General features: G+C 35.0%; 1 protein-coding gene across 12 annotated transcripts in view; it reads right to left on the bottom strand.

Annotated features, from left to right (window-relative positions):
• LOC125349995 (sodium channel protein type 3 subunit alpha) overlaps window positions 1-14,295 on the bottom strand; it is a 77,941-nt gene extending 63,646 nt beyond the window's left edge. For 8 of the 12 annotated variants that reach the window (XM_048344267.1, XM_048344269.1, XM_048344264.1 and 5 more), the window contains exons 1-7: window positions 14,032-14,295; window positions 8,355-8,473; window positions 7,530-7,619; window positions 2,473-2,601; window positions 1,725-1,816; window positions 626-898; window positions 360-423 (exon numbers count right to left, since the gene is read on the bottom strand). In XM_048344267.1, coding sequence (XP_048200224.1) covers window positions 360-423; window positions 626-898; window positions 1,725-1,816; window positions 2,473-2,601; window positions 7,530-7,619; window positions 8,355-8,473; window positions 14,032-14,295 — 1,031 coding nt within the window. Of the gene's footprint in view, window positions 1-359; window positions 424-625; window positions 899-1,724; window positions 1,817-1,905; window positions 1,998-2,472; window positions 2,602-7,529; window positions 7,620-8,354; window positions 8,474-14,031 lie in introns of all 12 variants that reach the window. The other 4 variants (XM_048344265.1, XM_048344273.1, XM_048344271.1 and 1 more) reach the window with 1 other exon arrangement.
• Window positions 14,296-21,817: the final 7,522 nt, after the last annotated feature.

The following is a 21,817-nucleotide window of genomic DNA, read 5'->3' as shown; positions in this document are numbered from 1 at the left end:
GAAGATTTTGAATATGGCTGTTATAAACATTCACAAGCAAGTACTTTTGTGGCTACATTTTCAAATTTGTTGTCCCAAACTTCTTGTGGTAGTCTTGTTTGTTGTCTTGGAAGACTATTGTTTTTTTAAGAACCTGTCATTTTTTTTCAAGTTTTCTTCTTTTCCCTTTCCACCAGCAGTGAATGAGAGTCCTTGCAATGACAATCCAATAAGTCAGACAATGCACTTCTGAGGAAGACAGAATCTTATCATTTATACAGAAACTAGTCTTTGAAACTAGTTTTTTTCTAGATAGATTTTTTTATACCTTCCTTTTTTTGCAAAAAAAATACATCTTTAAAAAAAGATTTGTCTCTTACCCTGCATCTGAGCCATTTCCACAGAGTAAAGGGTCTTTCTGTCCATCCAGCACATAAAAGTGACCTGTTCATATAAAGAATAAGTGATTTCATTTCTGAATCAATGCTGTTTGCATTAAGAACACACCAGTTTAATTATATAACTTATGTTCCAACCATACACTAACAGTGTATACACTGTTACAAAGGGGGCATCATGCTCACAGTCTCAGCCATGAAAACTCATTCAGCAATAATAATGTTAAAGTAATAGCAATCATTCTTACTATCATCGGCAATGTAATCCTTCCAATTGAATGTGCTCATTGTTATATTAACAAATGTTCCATTTGACTCCATTGTGCCATTAAAGTAGGAAGTGGTGTTGGTTTCAAAAGCAGACTCGCTCGGGGGCCATTGCAAACATTTATTCCTCAGATTGCCCATGAAGAGTTGCAGCCCAATGAGCGCAAACACACTCAGACAAAACACAGTGAGAATCATGACATCAGAGAGCTTCTTTACTGACTGGATCAGGGCCCCCACAATGGTCTTCAGGCCTAAGGAGAGAGAATCTCCTGTCAGCCAAGGAAAGCACCATAAGCCACATCTTTATACACACACACACACACACACACACACACACACACACACCCTACTCCCAACGCAAACACATGGTTGGCTACATAGACATCAAAGCTTTATGGATAGCCTCATGATTTAGGAAATAGATGGAGAGTTGGCTTTCTACAAACAGTGCTTTCTGAAGGTTCAAAATAAGAGTTTACCTATCTAGGCCTAAAGTTTTGCTTGTGTAGTTTTATTTGCTGCCAGAAATGTATACACAACAAAGTTGAAGTTATTTTTTCTTTCAGATTATGTTTCACGAACTTGTTTTCTCCCAATCCATTCTTTCAGTTAGTCTCCATGAGCATTGATGTCAAGGAGAAAAGAATTTTAAGCTAATACAAATTCCCTGTCCTAGGCAAGCTTTTCCATAATCATCTTTGCTCTTTTATAGAAGAGATCTATGTTAGAAATAGATCTGCAGTGAATGGTGCAATACAAATCAGTTAGTAAAGCCATGGTAGCAAAGCTTTATCAGAATGCATGAGTAAACTGTGAGTCATAAGCACACATGAAAGACAGACTGTAAAACCAGTATTTTGAATAGATGTCTCATGCAATTTTCTGTTAAACTCAAAGGCTGACTTTATAAATAAGTGAGCTTTCTAGAACTATAGGGACCAAGCTGACATTAAAGCATCACTTGGAAATTCTTGGAAATGATTATGAACACCAGAATGCATCAAGGTTATTGCTCTATGTGGAATTTCAACCTCAAGATGATTTAAAGCCAGCCTCGGTGTTTAACCTAGCTCTCACCTGGAATGACTGAAATTGTTTTCAATGCCCGGAGAACTCTGAATGTTCTCAACGCTGAGACATTACCCAGGTCCACAAACTCTGTCACATATCTGTAATGGGGAGTTCACACACAAACACAATAACACACAAGAAAAGTTGGAAATATAAGGGCCTACTACCTTACACAGTTTCTTCTTACCTGGGATTACAGAAATAGTTTTCAGAGCTCTCAAGACTCTGAAAGTTCGAAGAGCTGAAACATTGCCTAGGCTTACAAATTCTGTTACATACCTGTAGGATTAAATCAGAGTTACTGATAGTTTTGGCAACATTCATACTAAATAACTAATGCTGGGCTTGGCATGTAGAGACCCTGGTCCTGAACAAACAGAATGACTTTGGCATCACATGATGATAGTTGCCTTCAAGAAAAAAATGCTTTGTTTCTATGCAAATTTCACTAATATAAACACTTTTGTTTGCAAAATATATTGAACTACAATTGCTGCTATTAAACTGTAGTCAATAAATAATTTCATTTTACTGAAGAGAAAGAATGCAGGACGTGAAAGTAATTCTATTTATTGCTCAGTATTAATCTATATCTCACATTGTAGATTCTAATATGTATACTCAAAATACAAAAGGCAAGCAACTTATTAAACTAGTAGGAGAACTATTCACTTAAAATATGTCTCAACATATTTGGTTTATGCTGCAACTAATACCACTTACTTAACTCTATCAAGTTTAAAAAATTACTCACGCCATCACAATGACACTGAAATCCAGCCAGTTCCACGGATCACGAAGAAATGTGAAATCTTCTAAGCAAAACCCTCTCGCCAAGATTTTTATAAGTGACTCAAAGGTATAGATCCCAGTAAAGGTATACCTGGGAAAAGCACAGAAGACAAAGCAAAGAAATTTCCTTTGAATTATTAAAATACATGTTTTTGTGTGTGTGTGTGGTGGGGGGGGGTTACTATTTCTCTTTCCTGGGGCTTGAACTCAGGGCGTGGATGCAGTCTTTAAGCTTTTTTTGCTAAAGGGTAGCATTCTAACACTTGTACCACAGTTCCACTTCCAGCTTTCTTGGTGATTCATTGGAGATAAGAATCTCACATCCTGGGCTAGATTTGAACTGCTATCCTCAAGATCTCAGCCTCCTAACTAGCTGGGACTGCAGGAATGAGCTATCAGCATTGGGTTTCACGGCTTTTCAATTTGCTAAAATTTTGTTCCTATTTCTGCTTATAAATATTCTATTTAATCATATAAAACTGTGACAATGAATATAGTGAAGGGAAAATATATTCCTCAGCAATATATTCTCTCTCTGTCTCTCTGTCTCTGTCTCTGTCTCTCTGTCTCTCTGAATTGAACCCAGGACATTGTCCTTGTAAGGTGAGCACTTTGCCACTGAGCCACAGCCCAGCCCATCTCAGTAATCTATTCTTACTAAATCATTTAGGTTTTAGCATAATCATTTCATGAATTTTGTGGATAATCCTCCACAAAACCACAAGGTTTATGCTCTTGCGCAACCTTCTAATTTCTAGTGGCCAAAGTAAGAAGGAACCACGGAATGTCATTTGCTGTTATAGTAAATAAGAATTTGCAAAATACCACCCCTTTTGTCAAACTTAGAGAAATTTCAGTTCCAATTTTAGGTACCAGGAAGCAGGTGGCTTCTTCACTTTAGAGGAAACACATTTTAGACTTATTGCCTATAATAAATATTTCCATTCACATTTTCAGTGATTAAGCTCATGCTAAAACTATTGACATGTATTACACAGTAGGAATGCACTTCTTTTTTTATTCTTGAGTCAGATTCAGTATTAGAAAACTTTTCCTTTCTCTTTTAATCTGTTTCTCTTTCACTCTGTCTCTTCCTTCATAGGTATGTATACATGATCACAAGAAACAGTATTTCCGTTCTTCAGGAGTGAGTGTGTGTGTGTGTGTGTGTATGTGTGTGTGTGTAATTATGTGTGTGTGTGTGTGTGTTCTAACAATTACCACAACCCCGGGATAAACAAAATTCTTAAAGCTAACCTGCATTCATCCTATTACTATATACCTTGGTCCAAATCATGTAAAAGTTGTTTGAATTCAAGTTTGTTTCCAGAATCATATAAGGCTTTTTTTCTGTGTTTGCTATGAAATATAGTACATTTCTAGCCCTTTTCCCTGTGAGTGTTATAAGTTATTTCTGTTTCTTCCAAAGAATAGTTGAGAGTACTTCTTTTTCAGCATTGTTCTTTAAAAAAAATTAAGTTTATTTTGTCAGAGTACATCAATCCACAAAAATCTGATGTACTCTTATTTTTAAAATCATTATATTTACCTACCTACCAGTATTTTATATGTACAAGTGTTTGGATGGGTATTTGTTTTACAAGTTTCCTGCATACAATTTCTTCATAAGAGGCAAATGATAAAAGAGGAAAATTAATATATGCAGAAACCATCACATCTACTTTTCTGAGCTTATGTGTAACTTCATTTTAGTTCAGATCTCTGTGCACTACATGTAATTACCATGGCATTTTGTTTGCAGAGAAACACTTTATATAGATGTTCTTTTTATCACATTAGATATAGTGCCTTGTAAGAAAATTCTACATTCCCAAAATAAGAAATCCTTTGAAATATAGAGTGACAATAGCTATGCAAGGAAGCCAGTCCAGACATAGAGCTTAACATCTAGACAGAGATTGCATACACAAGCATTTATATGTTCTAAAATTAGCAAATTTGACTGGACATGTAAGTGGGAAGTTGGAGAGATTGATCTTTCTTGGCTCAGCCCCTTCTGGGCTGCTGATATGATCATGTCATCTTGTCTACCTGTGTCACAGTAGAAACACTTTGCCTTCAACAGTACTCAACTCACTACATAATATCACCCATACACTCCATTCTTTGTACTCTTATTCTGTACCTTTATACAGAGACTGATTCTAATACCAATGACTTTTCCTTTCTTCCTTCCTCCCTCCCTCCTTCCCTATTTTCCTCCTCCCCCTCCCCCTCCCCCTCTCCCTTCCCCTCCCCCTCCCCCTCCCCCTCCCCCTTCCCCTCCCCCTCCTCCTCCTTTTCTTCTGCTTCTCTCTCTCTCTCTCTCTCTCTCCCCACCCCCCTCTTTCTTTGCTGGTATTGGGCTTTAGACTCAGGGCCTTGTACTTACAGTTTGTCATGTTCCTACCATTTTAATAATTTAGCTACTTTTCAAATAAAGTGTTGCACTGGTACAGAACTGACCACAATTTTCCTACTTCTACTTCCTGAGAAACAGGGCTACAAAGTGTGGCCTTCTCAGCTTATTTGATGAAATAGGATCTCACTGATTATGCCTAGCCAATAACTTCTATTTTCATCCCCAAATGGAATTATCTTCTCTATTCCTTGTACTGTTTATTTATGTATTTTATGTAACCACTACTATTTTTTTGCTTTCTTGTAGGTTTACTGTTAAACTGTTCTTGTTAATTGATCAGAAAAATTACTCAAAGCCTTCTAACTGGAAGGTGTATGTCAGAACTTTTCTAAGGCCAAGATGAAAGCCAGGTGCTGGTGGTTCCTACCTATAATCCTAGCTACTCAGGAGGGTGAGATCTGAGGATCACAATTTGAAGCCAGGCTAGGCAGGAAAGTCCATGAGAATCTTATCTCCAATTAATCACAGAATAAACTGGAAGTGGTACTATGGCTTAAGTATTAGAGTGCTGGCCGTGATCAAAAAGTACCTCATGGACAGCACTTAGGCCCAGAGTTCAGGCCCCAGGCTGGCATTAAAATAAAATAAAAAAATAACCTAAGACTATTTTCAAAATGAGTAAAACATCTCTAAGATGATACTGTTTCCTTAACATGAGATTGACATATTCAAAATTTCCCTTTAAGTGGCTTATTAATTTTATACCAATAAATTAAAATTGTACATATTTAAATGCTACAGTAACTCCCTGGAAGAAAAATACATTGCATATTTCATAGTGATATGTTTATTTTGTCAACTCTAAATTGTAAATGATAATAAAAGCTCTATTTAATGGGCTCTCTCTACATAAGCAATAGATTTTCTATGGTATTGACTTCTAGAAAGTATTTCAAACTACTATTATGAATAAACTTCGATTAACATGCTAATTTACTGACAGAAATGAAAGCAACAGTATCTCCCAATGGACGTTACCTAAAAAATATAAGAATCAATAAGAGTATTTTATATACTTCTTCTTAATAATTTAGTATCCAGTCATTGACTATACTACTCAGGGGTGGGGGACATCTGACCTGAGCTCCATGAAAGGTCCCCAAATCATTTGGTTCTTGGAGGGACAGACACATATGCTCCCCATCCTCTACCTGGACCATCTGCCTGTATTGCTAATTTTCTATAGTCATCCAATGATGTTGTAAATATCCAAACAGCTTTTGGCAGAAAAGAAGACATATTACTTAAACACTTTCTGTTTATTTCGGTGTATTTTTATATAAATTACCTTATGACAAGGCAATCATAATATTATGCAGACATATAGTATGTGTGTAATTTCCTACAGAACATTAATATTTGAAACAATAAGGAACACATTATCTCACACTTTAATACAAAATCTCTTGCAATAAGAAAAAAGGCATTTGAGTCTAAGGCTCACACCTACAATCCCTAGCTACTTTAGAGGAAGAGACTGGTAGTATTGTCGCTTCAGGACAGCCCAGGTGAGAAAGTTCTCAGTACATACCTAGACATGGAGTGGGACCCAATTCTAAAAATAACCCATGGGCAATGGGGCTGGAGACATAGCTCAGCAGTGTCATATCAGCTTTATAAACACATGTTCAGGAGTTCAAACTCCAGTGCAGTCAAAAGAAAAAGAATGAAGATTAATGTAGAAAATAAGTAGAAGTGTTTTCCTTTAGTGCAAGTAGGAGATGGATTAATGTCCTCAGAAATGTCTGTGGTTAGACAAAGTTTTCCTTGAGTTAAAATTCTGAATCAAATATTTTACTCTGATAATATCAAAAAAATGGAGATGGGTGTTCATCTCATCAGAGGAAGGATTAGATGCAAATATTGGAAGAATAGCTAGACAAGCATCTTTCTTTGGGATAATTATTGTTTTTATTAGTATTCTGGTTGCATCATTTCACAGTTTTGAGTAATCTACCATTAATCATGTTTTCTCCTTATTCCATGTTATGTCTTAGAGCCCAGATTGGTAGATGTTTTTATTTCTATTAAGAAATATATCTTAGGGTTTTAGTACACATGTTGTTTCTAAATAACCTACAAATCTAATGTATAACTTAGGTATATAAAATGTCAAAGTCACTGAACTTAAACATCTAAATATAATGATATCACATAAACAAAATATCAAATAAAATAACATAGAACTAACACCTATGACATTTTAACCAGACTATAATAATAATAACAGTACATAGAATACAATAACTTATTCATCACATTACTCAAGTGATCATTGTAGCATATTTAAAATGTTTAGCAGTGTTTGTATTAATTTTATGCTAAAAGATGGATTTAATTTACTAAAAAGTGTATGCTAAATTGTAATCTTCCTTGAAAATTATAACCTTCTATGAATTTGTTGAAATACTTACCTTACAGAAGTAAAATTCCCCCAAAGAGCTTCCCTTATCTTCTTTCATATTACGGAAGTAACTTTTTTTCTTAGTAGTATTTAGAGTTCAAAAAGTGGAAACTATAACACAGACCATAAGCACAGGAGATTGCTAGAGAACTTGAGTGGGCATTTCTCACTCCAAGAAGTTATTCCTACTTACTCTACATTCTTTGTCCATTCTGGAGGGTTACTCAAGGTCATAAATACACAGTTGGTCAAAATAGTGCACATGATAAGCATGCTGAATAAAGTAGATTATAGTTAAGGAAAAATTCTAGTTTGTTTTCACGGCCATTTATAAAGAATCAATTCCATATCAACTCATCAACACAAGTTAATTTTGAAATTAATCTTACTGAGTTATATTAAAGCAATAGTAAAGCAAAAGTAAAAATTATAAGAAAATATAACTCTTGCTCTACATTCTAGCACATTTATTTGAAAAGCTATATGTCAAATATTCATAAAATTGAATTTAGTAAAGAAAGTCTCTATTTGCTGCAAATATTAATGACTGTGCATTCTAATTCATTGTGCAAAATTATACAGCTAGGGGAATTTATCAGTTTATGTTTATGGAGGGAGAGAGGCAGGGAGAAAGAAATCGAAGGAGGGGGTCTATTTAAATATTTAGAAAATAATACCAAATGCATATACTACAACTTTTGTCAACAATGGTTACATATCATTAAATTGGAAATGATAATTGTGTGAGGGAAATGTGTTCCTCCTGTATGCTACTTCCGCACATTTACTATTGTGATTTCATATTTACTCTGGAATTACCCTGATAACTCTATGGCTAAGTGTGTTACACCTATTCTTTAAAAAATAAAACAACAACAAAAAACAGTAAGAACAAACCAACTAAACTAACAACATTTAGTAACTAATATTCATCTCAACATAATTTTATAAGTATTTAAATTTAAAATATCATTTTCGTTAAGAAATAGTATTCAGGCAAATCCCATAGAAAGGATATGAGTGTACCAAAATCTTAATAGCAATTTTCCTGACAGGGTTTAGTGGAGTTAAAATGTACAGGGCAGAGGTGGCACTGAACCGGAAGATGGCCTTCCCTTTATTCAATACTATAAAAGTCTGAAAAAGAAAATAACAAGAAAGATATTATTAGGTTAGGCAAGTGGTTTGTTTGGAAGGTTCACATACATAAAAAATATTTTCCTGACTTGTTTTCTCAAATGTGTTTTTTGAAGCCAGTTGTTATGGTGCCGATGTGTTAATTGTATACTGTAAATATATTAGGTGCTTCTATACATTAACATTCAATTGCAAATAAAGATACAATTTATGATTATCTAATCTGTCTGTAAATTACCAACTTGCTGATACAAACTAATAATCCTACACATTTTAAACCAAATTATACTGAAGCTTTACAGATTTTCATTCTATTTAAAACTTGCCATCTGTCTCCAGTTTTGGAAACTTTTCAGATTATTCTGTACATATTGCTATTAAGACAATCTTTCATTTATGCCAAACCTTTAAAATCCTTTTTGTTTATGTTTCTTTATGGGAGTTTTCTCCATTTAAAATGTTCAAGTAGGTTGAATTACCTGACTTTTCTGAATCTTCCTTCTCAAAAAAATGTTAAGAAAGGATAGCTGGGTTGAAAATCAGTCTGACACCTATCACTTCAAAGGGTATCCCACAGTTAAACACCGATGGTCTGCAACCTATCAGCCTCGCATTTCAGCTCTGCTCTCAGTGATTAACTACCAAGTCCCCCAAGATCATCTTGGGTTTGCTACTACCAGAATCACCCTACTCCAACCACTTTAACCACCTTATAGTTCCTATTGCCCCCTACTCATTTGTACTCTCTGATAAGCTGTTTGCAATCATTGTCAAGCAGTCACCTCCATGAGCATATGACTGGGTTTGATGTTATAAGGTATGGAGCACAGAGAGCCTGCAATCTACCCCTCCACACCTCCTCCTCCTCCTGCCCTATGGTTTGCAAATGAGTGCTTATTTTTATTACATATGACTTTACCTTTAAGGAACTATTTACCTTTATGACATCTGTTCTATATATTGATTGATGTGATAATATGTTTTTGCCCTTAGCTAAGGGCCATATCTTATACATTCATGTTCAACAACAACATGCTCTGTTTGAATAGGTAGGCGGCAATATTCATATTGTGAATATGGAAGGGAGACAAAACAAGCTCTCTGTGCATTGCCCTTTAAGTCCATGGAGTCAACCATTACTTGGTTAACCATTTTCAATTAATAGACTTATATAAATTATATGAAGACAACAAGATGAGTATCCTCTACTAGCAGCAAGGGACAGTGAAACTTGGAAAGACTGCTCTTGAACTTCATAAACATTAAAGAATTCATATGACTAGGTCATTTATTATCACAAGCCATCAAAGTACACTTATGCATTGAACAGCAGCAATAAATATGTAAATGTAAGCCATCATTTGTGGTACATTAACTCATGCTTTTGGAAATAATTTCTCTGTAAAGGCAATTTTCACATTCAACATTAGCAAATAATTTTATTTTGAAAGTATCTCAAGAAATAGGTTGAGTTGGTATGAATTATCCTTCAAATCCAGAACCCTTTATTCTTCCTGCAAGATTAGATTCTGCAGTACTATCGATGCTTACATACCAATTACATGTTCATTAAACTTTTAAGTTCCTAAGAAAACAATCTAGTTTCTTTCTGGAAAGCAATAACTGACACAAAAATCTTCAGTTCTGAGAAACAAGGAATAATTACTAATGCCATGTATAAATAAAAGAATTATAAGAAAGATGCCTGAAATGGAGTTCTGATATCATTGAATTATGTGCCTAAACTGAAAAATTATTTGAGAACATGACAGATGATTGGATGATGAGTAAATAGTGCCATCTCTAAAGTCAAGATTCCAAGGAAAGAACTCTAATTCTGTATCTTAAGAAGTAGTACTTAATGTTTCTAGCATAAGGGCTGTAGAAGGAAGAATGATCCCCCAGTGACTCTAGAACACCATTTCATTCTTTCTTCCAGGATATACACAGTTTATATGTCCACTCAAATTTTTGCTACCTTGAGGCAAGATGAGGAGTTATTTGTCAATGACTAGAACCACACCTATCATAGGACTTAAAACTTGGTAAGACCAATTTTTAGCCATCTTTTTTATTGTTAATGAGGTCTGTACATGATTTTATTTAGTGAGTATGAGCCCTTGTTCTGGTGCTGGGTTGTCTAGCTTTGGATATTGGATCTTCCACTGATGCAATACAACCCTGTCTAATCAACTTTTCTTGACTTTAGTTTCCCTTCCTATAAACTGATATTAGCCCTAATAACTGCCTCACTAGTGAATTGAAAAAATAACTAGAATGCTCAAGTACTGTGTAACACTGGGTTAGCACAACAAATGTTTGCTATTATTACCACTGTCGCTATTTAATGATGTTAACTTAAATGGTATTAAGAGATGTTATAATGTCACAGCAGTGGTAAGACAAAGGGTGAATCAATGCAGCAGTAATACTCACTAGACACTATGTTAGAAAAAAACTTTACATTAGAGGGAGGGGAGTTGAGGAGGAAAGAAAGTGGAAGAAAAAGAGGGAATGGTAACACTGTTCAAAAATAAATGTACTCATTATCTTGCTTATGTAACTGCAACCCCTCTGAATATCACCAATGGAATAAAATAAGAATTAAAAAAATAAATATATTGTGATGTTACACATCCAGTTAAATTAGGCACTAAAATATGTTACTAAATAATGGCAGAAAATAGTTACATTAAGCCTTCAAACTTTTTCATGCCTTTTACCTGACTTTTTTCATGTAGTTCATGTTTTAAAATTCTAGAATTTCTTCCACTGGTTCTTTTCAAGAAGCGCTTTTTCCTGTAGTTGCATCTGAGTCTTCAACTTTATACATAACTTTGTAAATGAGGACAGTGCAGAGATTCTGGCCAAAGGACTCCATTGTTCAGAGCCACTATGGATAAATCATTCCCAGATATGGAGACAATAAAACCAGACTTTGCCAGCACAAGGCAAAGAATTATGTCTGCTAGTGGCAGATTCACACTTACCAAATTTATAAGCCTGATATATTAAAAATCAGATGTCACTCTATTTATTGTGAGATGTATCACTGTCATGAAAATAATTACAATGGCATAACCAGCACAACCTTTCTTTTGAACAAGATCTATGAAAGCAAAGGATAAGTGGAAGCATCTTTGTCAAGCATGGAGTCAATACCAACTTTCTTAATAAAATGATGTAGCACATTTAACATTCTAACTGTGAGGTAGCCTGGCATAGTACCTCTGCAATTAGGAAGCATTGCCATCAGGAGAAAAATGTCTTCAGGTTATTGCAAAAGATCCATTGGTTTATGATTTTCACCATTACTTTGGCTTGCTCTTCCTTGCTCGTACTAACCTGATCAAGTTTCTTTTTTCAAATAGCAAATACTTATTATCAAGGCCTTGTGTCTTGAAGACATCTTTGAAAAAGTCTACTTTAGAGCAATAGTTCTCAAATGAAAGGTTCCCTCCCCCCACCCCAGTTTCTGGTAATTATCTTTTCATCATCATCATACATATATATATATATATATCACAAATATATCATACATAATATGTAACACTAAAATAAGATAAAGTTTTATTTATCATATTAGTTGTAAAGTACTAAGATAAATTATTGTAGAACTGTATAGATATTTGTGTATGTGACACATGCACACACACATATTTGTAGTCACTTTTTGTGCAACCAATTAAAAAGAAAAAAAGGGGCTGCTTAACTGTTTCCACTTGGCTTTATGACTTTAAATAAAGCTTTATTCCAAGTGGGTATTTAAGTACTGGCAGCAATGTTGTTAGTTGATAGTTTATAAAAAATGTAGGATATCTGGCCTCAACCCAGACATGTGGAATCAGATCTATGCTATAATAATGTATTCAAGACCAAGCACATTGGCTCACACCTACAGTCCTAGCTACCCAGAAGGCTGAGATTAGTAGGATTGTGCATTAAGCTCAGATGTGGAAAGCAAAAGTCCATGAGACCCCTTGTCAACCAATTGAAAATCTGAGCAAAGCCAGCACTTGTGGCTTACTCCCATAATCCTATACACTCAGGAGGCTGAGATCTGAGGATCATGGTTTGAAGCCAGGTTGGGCAGAACCTTGAGGCTCTTATCTCCAATTAACCACTCAAAACCCAGAGTGATGCTGAGGCTCCAGTGGTAGAGTGCTAGCCTTGAGAACACAGAGGCTCATAGACAGTGCCCAGGCCCTGAGATCAAGCTCCATGACTGACTACATCAATCAATCCATCAATAAAAAGCTGGGTGTGTTGGTATATACCAATTGGTAGATTCCGGTTACATCAGAAGATTAACTGAGGATCATAATCCTGGAAAGTCCAAGCAAAAAAGCAAGACCCTATTTGAAAACTAATAAATACAAAAAAAAAAAGGTTGAGGACACCACTAGTACCATGATGAAGAAAGAAGAAAAAGAATGAGAAGATGAAGAGAGGAGGGAGGAGGAAGAGTACAACGAGGAGGAAGACAAGATGGAGGGGTTATGTCATCCTCAGATGCTCTGTATGGACAGCTAAGCTTGATGCATACTTCTTTACTAATCTTAGAACTTGGAATTACATACTGCTTAAAGAATGACAATTCTTCAGCTATTGCTTTAAAAGGATAGGCTTTCACTAGTAAAGGTGTTCAATATCATCCTTAATCCATAACCATTATATCATCATATTAATTTGCTCCTAGTTTCTAAATTAAACTACTGTTTTTAAAGATGAAATAGAAAATGGTGTTTTCAGATGTCAAAACACCTTCTTCTTAGAAAGCATCCATCTTCCTCTAATTTTTAAAATTCTCAACAAAATATCACTCAGCTCGTTTACTGACAGAAATTGATTAATTCTGACATATGATGTGATTATTTCAGCATTAGGAAGATGCAGTTATACATGTAGAGTTATGTTATGTATAGGCAAGGGTTATCATTTTTGTTTTTCTAGTCATGATTTGTTCCCTCAGGGTAATGTTTTAAATACAAGTAGGAGTTCTGCAGTTGAGCTGTCATAATCTCAACAATGGTGAGAGTAACTCTTAATCAGAGTTCAGGTTCATGGATGGAAAACAAAACTGCACCTCTGGGTGAGCAGTATTATCAGCACAAAGGAAGTTGCAAAGTAGATTATTCATTGTCCTCTAGCACATAAGAAATCTTGAAGAATCCTAAAGCCAAAGAAGAACTAAGACATGTAAGCACAACATCATACCAAAACTTTTCTTTTTCTTCAGCACTGTTTGATGGTTCATTATGCACTTAAATAGGCTAGCAAAAGCAAATAGTTAACTTTGTTGATATCAGTTTTGTTTGCTACCTCAATTATTGCAAAATTATACAAATCCTTTATTCATTTTTATCTACTATAATCAGTTTTTCTCTATTAAGAATCTCTTTTTTTATGGTGCACAAAAGTTAGAGCCACTAAAGAATATTGAGAAGTCTTTCACCAGTGAAAACTCATGGCACCACAAATATACAAGCCCTAGGAAAGTTTTCTAAGGTCATGTGAGTAACGAAAACCTTACTGTAAGGTATAGAATGAACACTCACTTTCTTATTGATATAGAATGGGTCCAGGTCCTCCAGGGGCTCTGACACCATCTCTGGAGGAATGTCTCCATAAATAAATGGAAGGTTCTTTCCAGCTTCCAAGTCACTATTTGGCTTTGGTTTGTTCTCATCGTCAATATCTTGTTCGTTTTTGGGCTTCTTGGTTTTCTCTTCTGCAGCACGTTTTTCGATAGCAGCAAGAGATTCTCTAGTAAACAGGCGGAAGCTTTCAGGTCCCGGGGGTACCAGCAGTGCCTGTGCCATCTTTTCATCCTGCACATTTAATTACGTTTAGCTTCTAGCATGAGAATTGCCTACAGTAAATGAAAAAAAAATATTAGCACGAAGAAAGCAAGTGGCAGAGGAGAATAAGAAAATCTATTTTTCTAACATATTCTTATTATCTTTAAGTTTTACAAAGGAGTGTATGGAAACAATGCAACCTGACAAATCCCCCCCCCCTTTTTTTTTTTACTTGTACCAGGGCTTGAACTACACAAAAATCACAAAAAATGAATAGATTTTAATTTTTACAATAGTTTTTTAAAGTACAGACATTGCCATGCTTTTAGATGTATACTACAAATTTTAACTTAGAAAAACCATCAATTGTTTGGATTTTAATAATTCAAATTTATAAACCAATCACAAGTCTGTTCTGAATGATAATTTGCCTGAAATAGCCATTTTACAATGGATAGATGTTAAGTAATCAGATAGTACCCCACCAATATATGGAATTTTATTTGTCATTAAAAGTGAGTGGAATGTTAACAAGAGTCCATTATGAAACTTTCGATTCAGAACTGTATGACAGCCTATGTTTGGTAAAGTAGTAATTCCATTAATGTTTATCAATAGAATTGCTTAAGGACCCATGATTTGTTTCCCTTCCCTTTTCACAACTTACTACTTTCCCAATTCAAAAAGTTAGGCAAATTTGCAGTTATTGTGATGCATGCTTGATGCAAAATTTCATGTTGGGGAAGGAGCATTTGCTGCTCTAGTTGTCAGCATCGTGAACTGCATCACCAGCAGCAAGGCTGCCACCTTCTCCAGAAAAAATGGCTCATCTTTTGTTTGCATTTTTCTTTGTACCATATATTTATTATCATTAAATAGTTGTACAAAGGAGTTGCCATTCAACAAAGCGGTTTATGGATACAATGTACCTTACTATATTTCCCTTGTTTTTCTTGTTTTTGTTTTTGTTTTTCCTTATTTTGCTTTGTTTTGTTTTGGCTTGTATCAGGGTTTGAACTATATTACCAAAAAAATCACCAATCATTGTGACATTTTGCTATAAGTAATGTCCTCTCTTTCTGGTCCCAACTGTTTTCTATTCTCGTAGTTCTTAATCCCTAAATGGCATTTGAGTTGTTGGCTCTTCACTGCATAGATCCAACTGACTTACAAACTGGAAACTCAGGATTCTACAATAAAATACAAAAGAAATTGATCCCTATATGGCTTTAGAAGGTTCATCTGAATTTCTTTTCCCTGATGTGTTCCAATAATAAAAGTTAAAAAAACAAACAACAAACAACAACCTGTGTTTAAATCAGTCCTCTTACTTTGTTGTTGTCATAGTATCAGACCTGTCAAAAAGTGGCACCATTTTTCTCTCTAATTGTGAAAACAAAAACCCTACTTTATACAGCCTGTTTTTCCCCTATCAAGTAGCACACATATTAGGAAGTGTGAGGATAATTTTCCATTGTTCTCAAAAATCAATCATTTATTTTTTGTACCTTTTAAATTCATAAAAGACAGAAAAACAAGTGAACTAATGCTTTCAGCCATGGCCTGTCAATTTTGATGGCTACAAACTCAATCCAACTCTAGGCCGTGTGCTGTTAAGTGCAGAATGAGTATGAGCATTTTCTGTAGGCATCAAATACCCAGAGATGTGTAATCCACTTGTGTCACATTATCTGTCATGAACTGAGTAGCAATGGTTTTTCCCAAGTGTTAAATGAAAAAGCAATAGCATGACAAGCATGTCTCATGGAAACTTTCTGAAACATAGTTGCTTTCTTAGCAGAAAAAAGCTTGTCTTTGTATTTGAGTATCTACTTAACTATTTGGCATTTCTTTATTGACAAAGAAGTAAAAATCATGCTGAAGTTGGGATAGGAGAGCTAGATTGGTATGGAGTATTTCTAGGAGAGTTACCTGTGTCTTTCCTTCCTTCTCTCTTCCTTTCTTTTTTCCCTCCCTCCCTCCCTCCCTCCCTCCCTTCCTTCCTTCCTTTCTATTTTTTTCAGTCATTGGGCTTGAATTCTGGGCATGGGCACTGTCCCTGAGATCTTCAGTTGAAGGCTGGTACTCTACCACTTGACCCACTGTGCCACTTCCAGTTTTCTGATGGTTAATTGGACATGAGAGTCTCATGGATTTTCCTGCCCTGACTGGCTTTGAACCGGGATCCTCAGATCTCTGCCTCCTGAGTAGCTAGGATTACAGACGTGAGCCACGTTCCAGAATAGAGAAATAACTCTACATTTAACATATCAAATGAGGAAAAATCTAATATTTCTTTATACATTATTCTGATTTCTCTGAAATGTCATGGGCCAAGTTACCATGATAAAAATCATAAACATTTGCTTATAAAGAAATCATCCCTTGATTTCTTAATTTGGTAAGAAGGAGAAGAATGAAGAATCAGTTCTTGGTTACAGGCAATAAAATTCTTTATGAAATGGTTGTCTCTAAACCTGCGAAATCAGGTTACCTCCACTCAGTTTTCCTTTACAAGGAGAACTAGGGCTTGCCCAATATTTGTCTAGATGGACACTAAACAAGTCAGAGAGCAGAGCTTCTCATAGATGCACCTTACTGCCAAAAAAAACCCTCAGAATTTTGGCAGCTCTCTAGAAATTTTTTTTCATTATAGTTCTCTATGATCCTATTATACAAAGTTCTTACATAACTTTATATCTATATTAGAGAAGAATTTTAAAAATTAATTTGTACTGATGCCTTGGTGTGGAATATATTATTAATGGCTATATGTGCATTATAATTTATTAAAATATATCAAATTTAACATAGAAATTTTTCTCCAGAACTATCTTCTCAAGATTAAAGAAGAAATCTAAGATATGATCCTTTTGATTAAAAAAAGAGCCTCAGTATGTGACTGTGTGAGCAAATCAAACACTCCCCTCTCTCAATTAATACAAAGATTCAAGTTTAATATATCCTATTATAAGAACCAAGAACAGAATTTAAAACTTAGAAGATTGCCAGGCACTGGTGGCTCATGCCTGTAATCCTAGATATTCAAGAGGCTGAGATCTGAGGATCATGGTTCAAAGACAGCCTGGACAGGAAAGTCTGTGAGACTCATCTCTGGAACCTCTTTATTGAAGGACTACTACATATCAACTACTTTCCATGGATCACATCCTTATGGAATTTTCCCTCAAAGAGCTAATAGTCAAGTATGACTATGGATGACCATACACAGAATTTATAGATATATATGGTGTTTTATTATCAGAAGTTATGATGGGGATCATTTCATTCTGCACAAGGAAGTGAAGGAGAATTATAGCTCAGGAACTTTCCAGGAGAAATTGATATTGGACTATGTTTTATAGATTTAGTGGGATTTGACAAAGATTTAGAGTTGGTAGAGGGAGGATTGGTAGAAAGATGTATGAATAGGTTTTAAGCAAGAAAAGTGGAGTATATGTCTTGACACATAGACAAGCAAATCATGGAAAGTTTTGGAAGTACAAGAAGCAGCTTGTAACACCTAAACCCAGACCAGCATGCACAAAAGATAGGTATAAGATAGGACAACACAAATCACAGGTCTTCAACAGAAGACTGAGGAAGCCATGATCAGTTTGAAGACTTCAAGGATGGTGGCAGTATGAACAAGAGATTAACAAGAAGTGATCCTAGAGCAGGAGTTTTCAAATGTTTGGGTCCCAGAATCCTTTTACACTCTTAAATTTATTGATGAAAGGTAGAACCACATAATGTCCTTTTTCACATCATTGTTCATATTCATCTTTGATATCAAGACTGATCAATTGTACCTTTTGGATGCATCTTTTAACTAATTAGGCATGATTTTTTACCAACATGCATATCATTCAGAAAAATATTACCATACTATTACACATGTTCTTCTACATTTTGAGTTTCATTCTGTGACACCCTAAACCACAGCTCTTCATTATCGCTAGTGATGTCATAAGGAAAGTCTTAGCACATTGGGGGGCTGTCAAGTTCCTGGTGGAAAGTGAACAGTTTCTCCAAATCCCAATTTCTACTTGAAAGCTCCAGTTTTAACATTGAAAACAAATGCTGTCATTTGCTTTTCCTAAAGTGACAGGCTTTTCCATTGTTCACTTTTGAGAATATATATGCCACATACTCGAGCCTGAATAACCTTGGCTTGTCACTTTATCTTTTCAATTGAAATGGTTTTCCATGAAGAAAGTAAAGTGACTTATTCAGCTCCAGACTCCAATCAGTGCTTTCTCTAGAGACAACCATGATGCTTTAGCATAGAGACAAAATAACATATGCTATTCCCACTTTCTTATACTGAACACCAAAAACTTGGATACTTAAGGGTTGAGTTTTAGCAAAATTAATATTTAATACTCCCTCTGAGATATGTAAACTAGCAGTGAGAGTGTTGACATTATGACAAGGTGACAGTGCAGAGCAAGGACTACCACAGTTTGATGCCACTGCCTTGATGCCTGCTGAAGCATTACCATTTAGTCCATAACTACAGAATCCTCAGTGCAAATGCAAAACAGCAAAAGGGTCTAATTATAAAGATATCTTAACCCTCACTGCTTTTCCCGGGAAAAGAATCCCAAGCTCCTCTACTTGTCTCAAATCTTTGTCTTGAGAATAGCTGCCATAGAAAAAAGCAGTTGGTATAAAGGAAGAAGAGAATTTGACAAGAGCTCTAGAGCTTTAGTCTTAGATGTAGAGTTGGCAATTACAACTGGATTCATGGCTTTGCTCTGCCAGAATCTAAAGATCTAATGCCCTTTATAACCTTCATATCATATCACTTAATAGAGAAGATAACCATAATAATAATAGTACATATTTCATAAAGGTAATGTGACATTTAAATGGAAAAAATGTACCTCATGTGCAAATATTGTGCCTGGAAGATTGTAGGCTACCCAGAAGTTAGGGAGAAGATCTATGACCAGGTAAATGATGAAAGAAGAGTTTGTAAGGTTAATCTATTTCCATGTTTACATCGTACATAATAAGTTGACATCAACCCTGTAGAGAAATGGAGACTGTCAGTCATGAAAATCAATTGTTTGTACCAGTTAGTTCCACATGCTTGGAAGACATTTGGTATATAATTAGAGTATGTGTCTAATACTCAGAAAAGCTCTCTGAACTGCAGAAATATTGATTGAGGAGTCACAGATTAGAGTTGAAGGTAAGAATCCATACGACATCATTTAAGAACAACGTGAGATGATGAAGAAGCTGACCTGATATGTCTGAAAATTTTCAAGGAGAAGGAACACAGAGGGCATTAGACAATGATGTCAGAACAATTACCTAGACATCAAAAAAGATATTTGAAAAGGTTTTAATTAAAGATAAATATTAGAGTTGACAATTACTGGAAATCTGCCTTTAAATGAGGAACAGACAGAAAAGGCTAAGCATTTTCCACCAACATTTCTACTGAAAAATACAAATTGTTGCTTTGAGGCAAGATATTTCTGTAGATTCTAGTCTTCATTTCCTTTGCTATTATAATTAACATATTTGTCTTGAATCTTCCTACTGTTTATTTATTTATTTATTTACTTACTTATTTGGTCCTAGTCCTGGGGCTTGAACTCAGGGCCTAGGTGCTTTCCTAGAGTTTTCTTTCTTTTTTTTTTTTTTAGCTGTTATTTTTCATTTTATTTTTTTCTTTATTGTCAAAGTGTGATACAGAGGGGTTACAGATCCATATGAAAGGCAGTGAGTACATTTCTTGTTCTACTTGTTACCTTCTCCCTCATTTCCCCCCTCCCCTTTCCTCTCTCCCCCCAAGAGTTATGCAGTTGGTTTACACCAAATGGTTCTAAGTGTTGCTTTTTGAATGGTTTGTCTTTTTGTTCTTTGTCTTTCGATTTTAGTATTCCCTCTCCCTTCCCTAGTTCTATTACCCCTATAGACAATATCCAGGGTACTCGGATATAATTCAGTGGTAGCAAGGGTACAGCCACAGGAAGGGATTACAACAGAAACAAAACTAGACAAACCACTCAGTCAAACAAATAGACAAGGAAAAAGAGAAAAAAATAATACAAGTTCACATGGCATGTTGAACTCCACGTTATGGAAACAGGAGTTATACCACTGTCCCAGAGTTTTCTTTCTCATTCTTTTCTTTCTCAAGGCTAGAGCTCTACCACTTGAGCCACAGCTCCACTTCTAGGTTTTGTGGTAGTTACTTGGAAATAAAAGTCTCATTAGCTTTCTTGCTGGGCTGGATTCAAACCATGATCCCCAGATCTCAGTCTCCTGAGTTGCTAGGATACATATGAGAGCCACTAGCACCTGGTCAACTGTTTGAATTTTATTTTAAGTATCCAAATATACATAACTAGCTACAGAGAAATAAGATTTGAATAGTTCAATTTGTTTTCTAAGGTCACTTATCAGTATGAACTGATAGTATCATAAGATTATGAAAGTATGTAGAAACAACCTGATACTATGAGTACAAACATTAATATTTGCTGATGAATCAGGTTCAAGGAAAATGGCACAGTAAACAATTGGGGTATGATGTGGCACTACCAACACAAAATATATATTTTCTCCATTATTCTTGCTCATGGGCTCTCATCTTGCCTTATTTTCAAGAATAGCAGATACTTTTTATTTTCTACAACCTGCTAGTATACTGTCTTTTCCCTCTCCACACATTAAAAAATTACATTACAGACAAAATCAATTCATTTTACTTTGTCTGTAATGTGCCAGAAAGCTGAAATTTTGCCACAGTCAAGAAAGAAAAGTTGTCATACAACTTGAAATATAATAAAAAATAATTCACAATGTAATTCAGGTTTATGATTATGAAGGAGTGAGTTAAGGGACTGGTTTTATTGCCAAGGAAAAGATCCTATGTTTTCCTGGTAACAAGACTGTTATAGGAAGGACATAATCTAAAAGACAAGATGAATCAATTACCTATCTTCCTACCAAACACAATTATTTTTTCCAGTAGAATTTTCATTTAGACTAATAAGAGTCTAGTTCTTATATAATCTCAATTTACATATGTGACCAAGACTATAATACATACACATAGCATTTGGCATACTAAAATAATAAGTGCTGGATATAATCAAGGAAAAACATTGCTTTCTGTATTTTGAAAGAGTTTGGTAATAACATCTAGTTTGTGTGCCTTTCTAACTAGATGGCTTTGAAGGATAAATGATAATAGAATTCTATTAAATGATTATCACAAATATTACCCTGTGATTTATGCACATTAGCTCATTAAATGTCCATACAATTTCATGATGTTGATATTTCAAACTGATTTATCCAAGTTACAAAATTATTGATTTGAGGAATAAAAATTGTAGCCTGTATGGTTCTGCAAGAAAAATAAGAAGAGTCTTGGTTGGTATTTGTTGATATGGAATTTAGATAAGCCTTGAATTAGGAAAAGAGTCATCTAACCTGAGAAAGTAGTGATGTAGCATTGCTGTTACTTTAATGTAGAACACAAAATAAATGGTAATGAGTAGATAGCAAATATAGA

This window comes from Perognathus longimembris, chromosome 4 (assembly GCF_023159225.1).
Source record: "Perognathus longimembris pacificus isolate PPM17 chromosome 4, ASM2315922v1, whole genome shotgun sequence".
Classification (NCBI taxonomy): Eukaryota; Metazoa; Chordata; class Mammalia; order Rodentia; family Heteromyidae; genus Perognathus; species Perognathus longimembris.
This window is presented reverse-complemented; position numbering and strand designations above follow the sequence as displayed.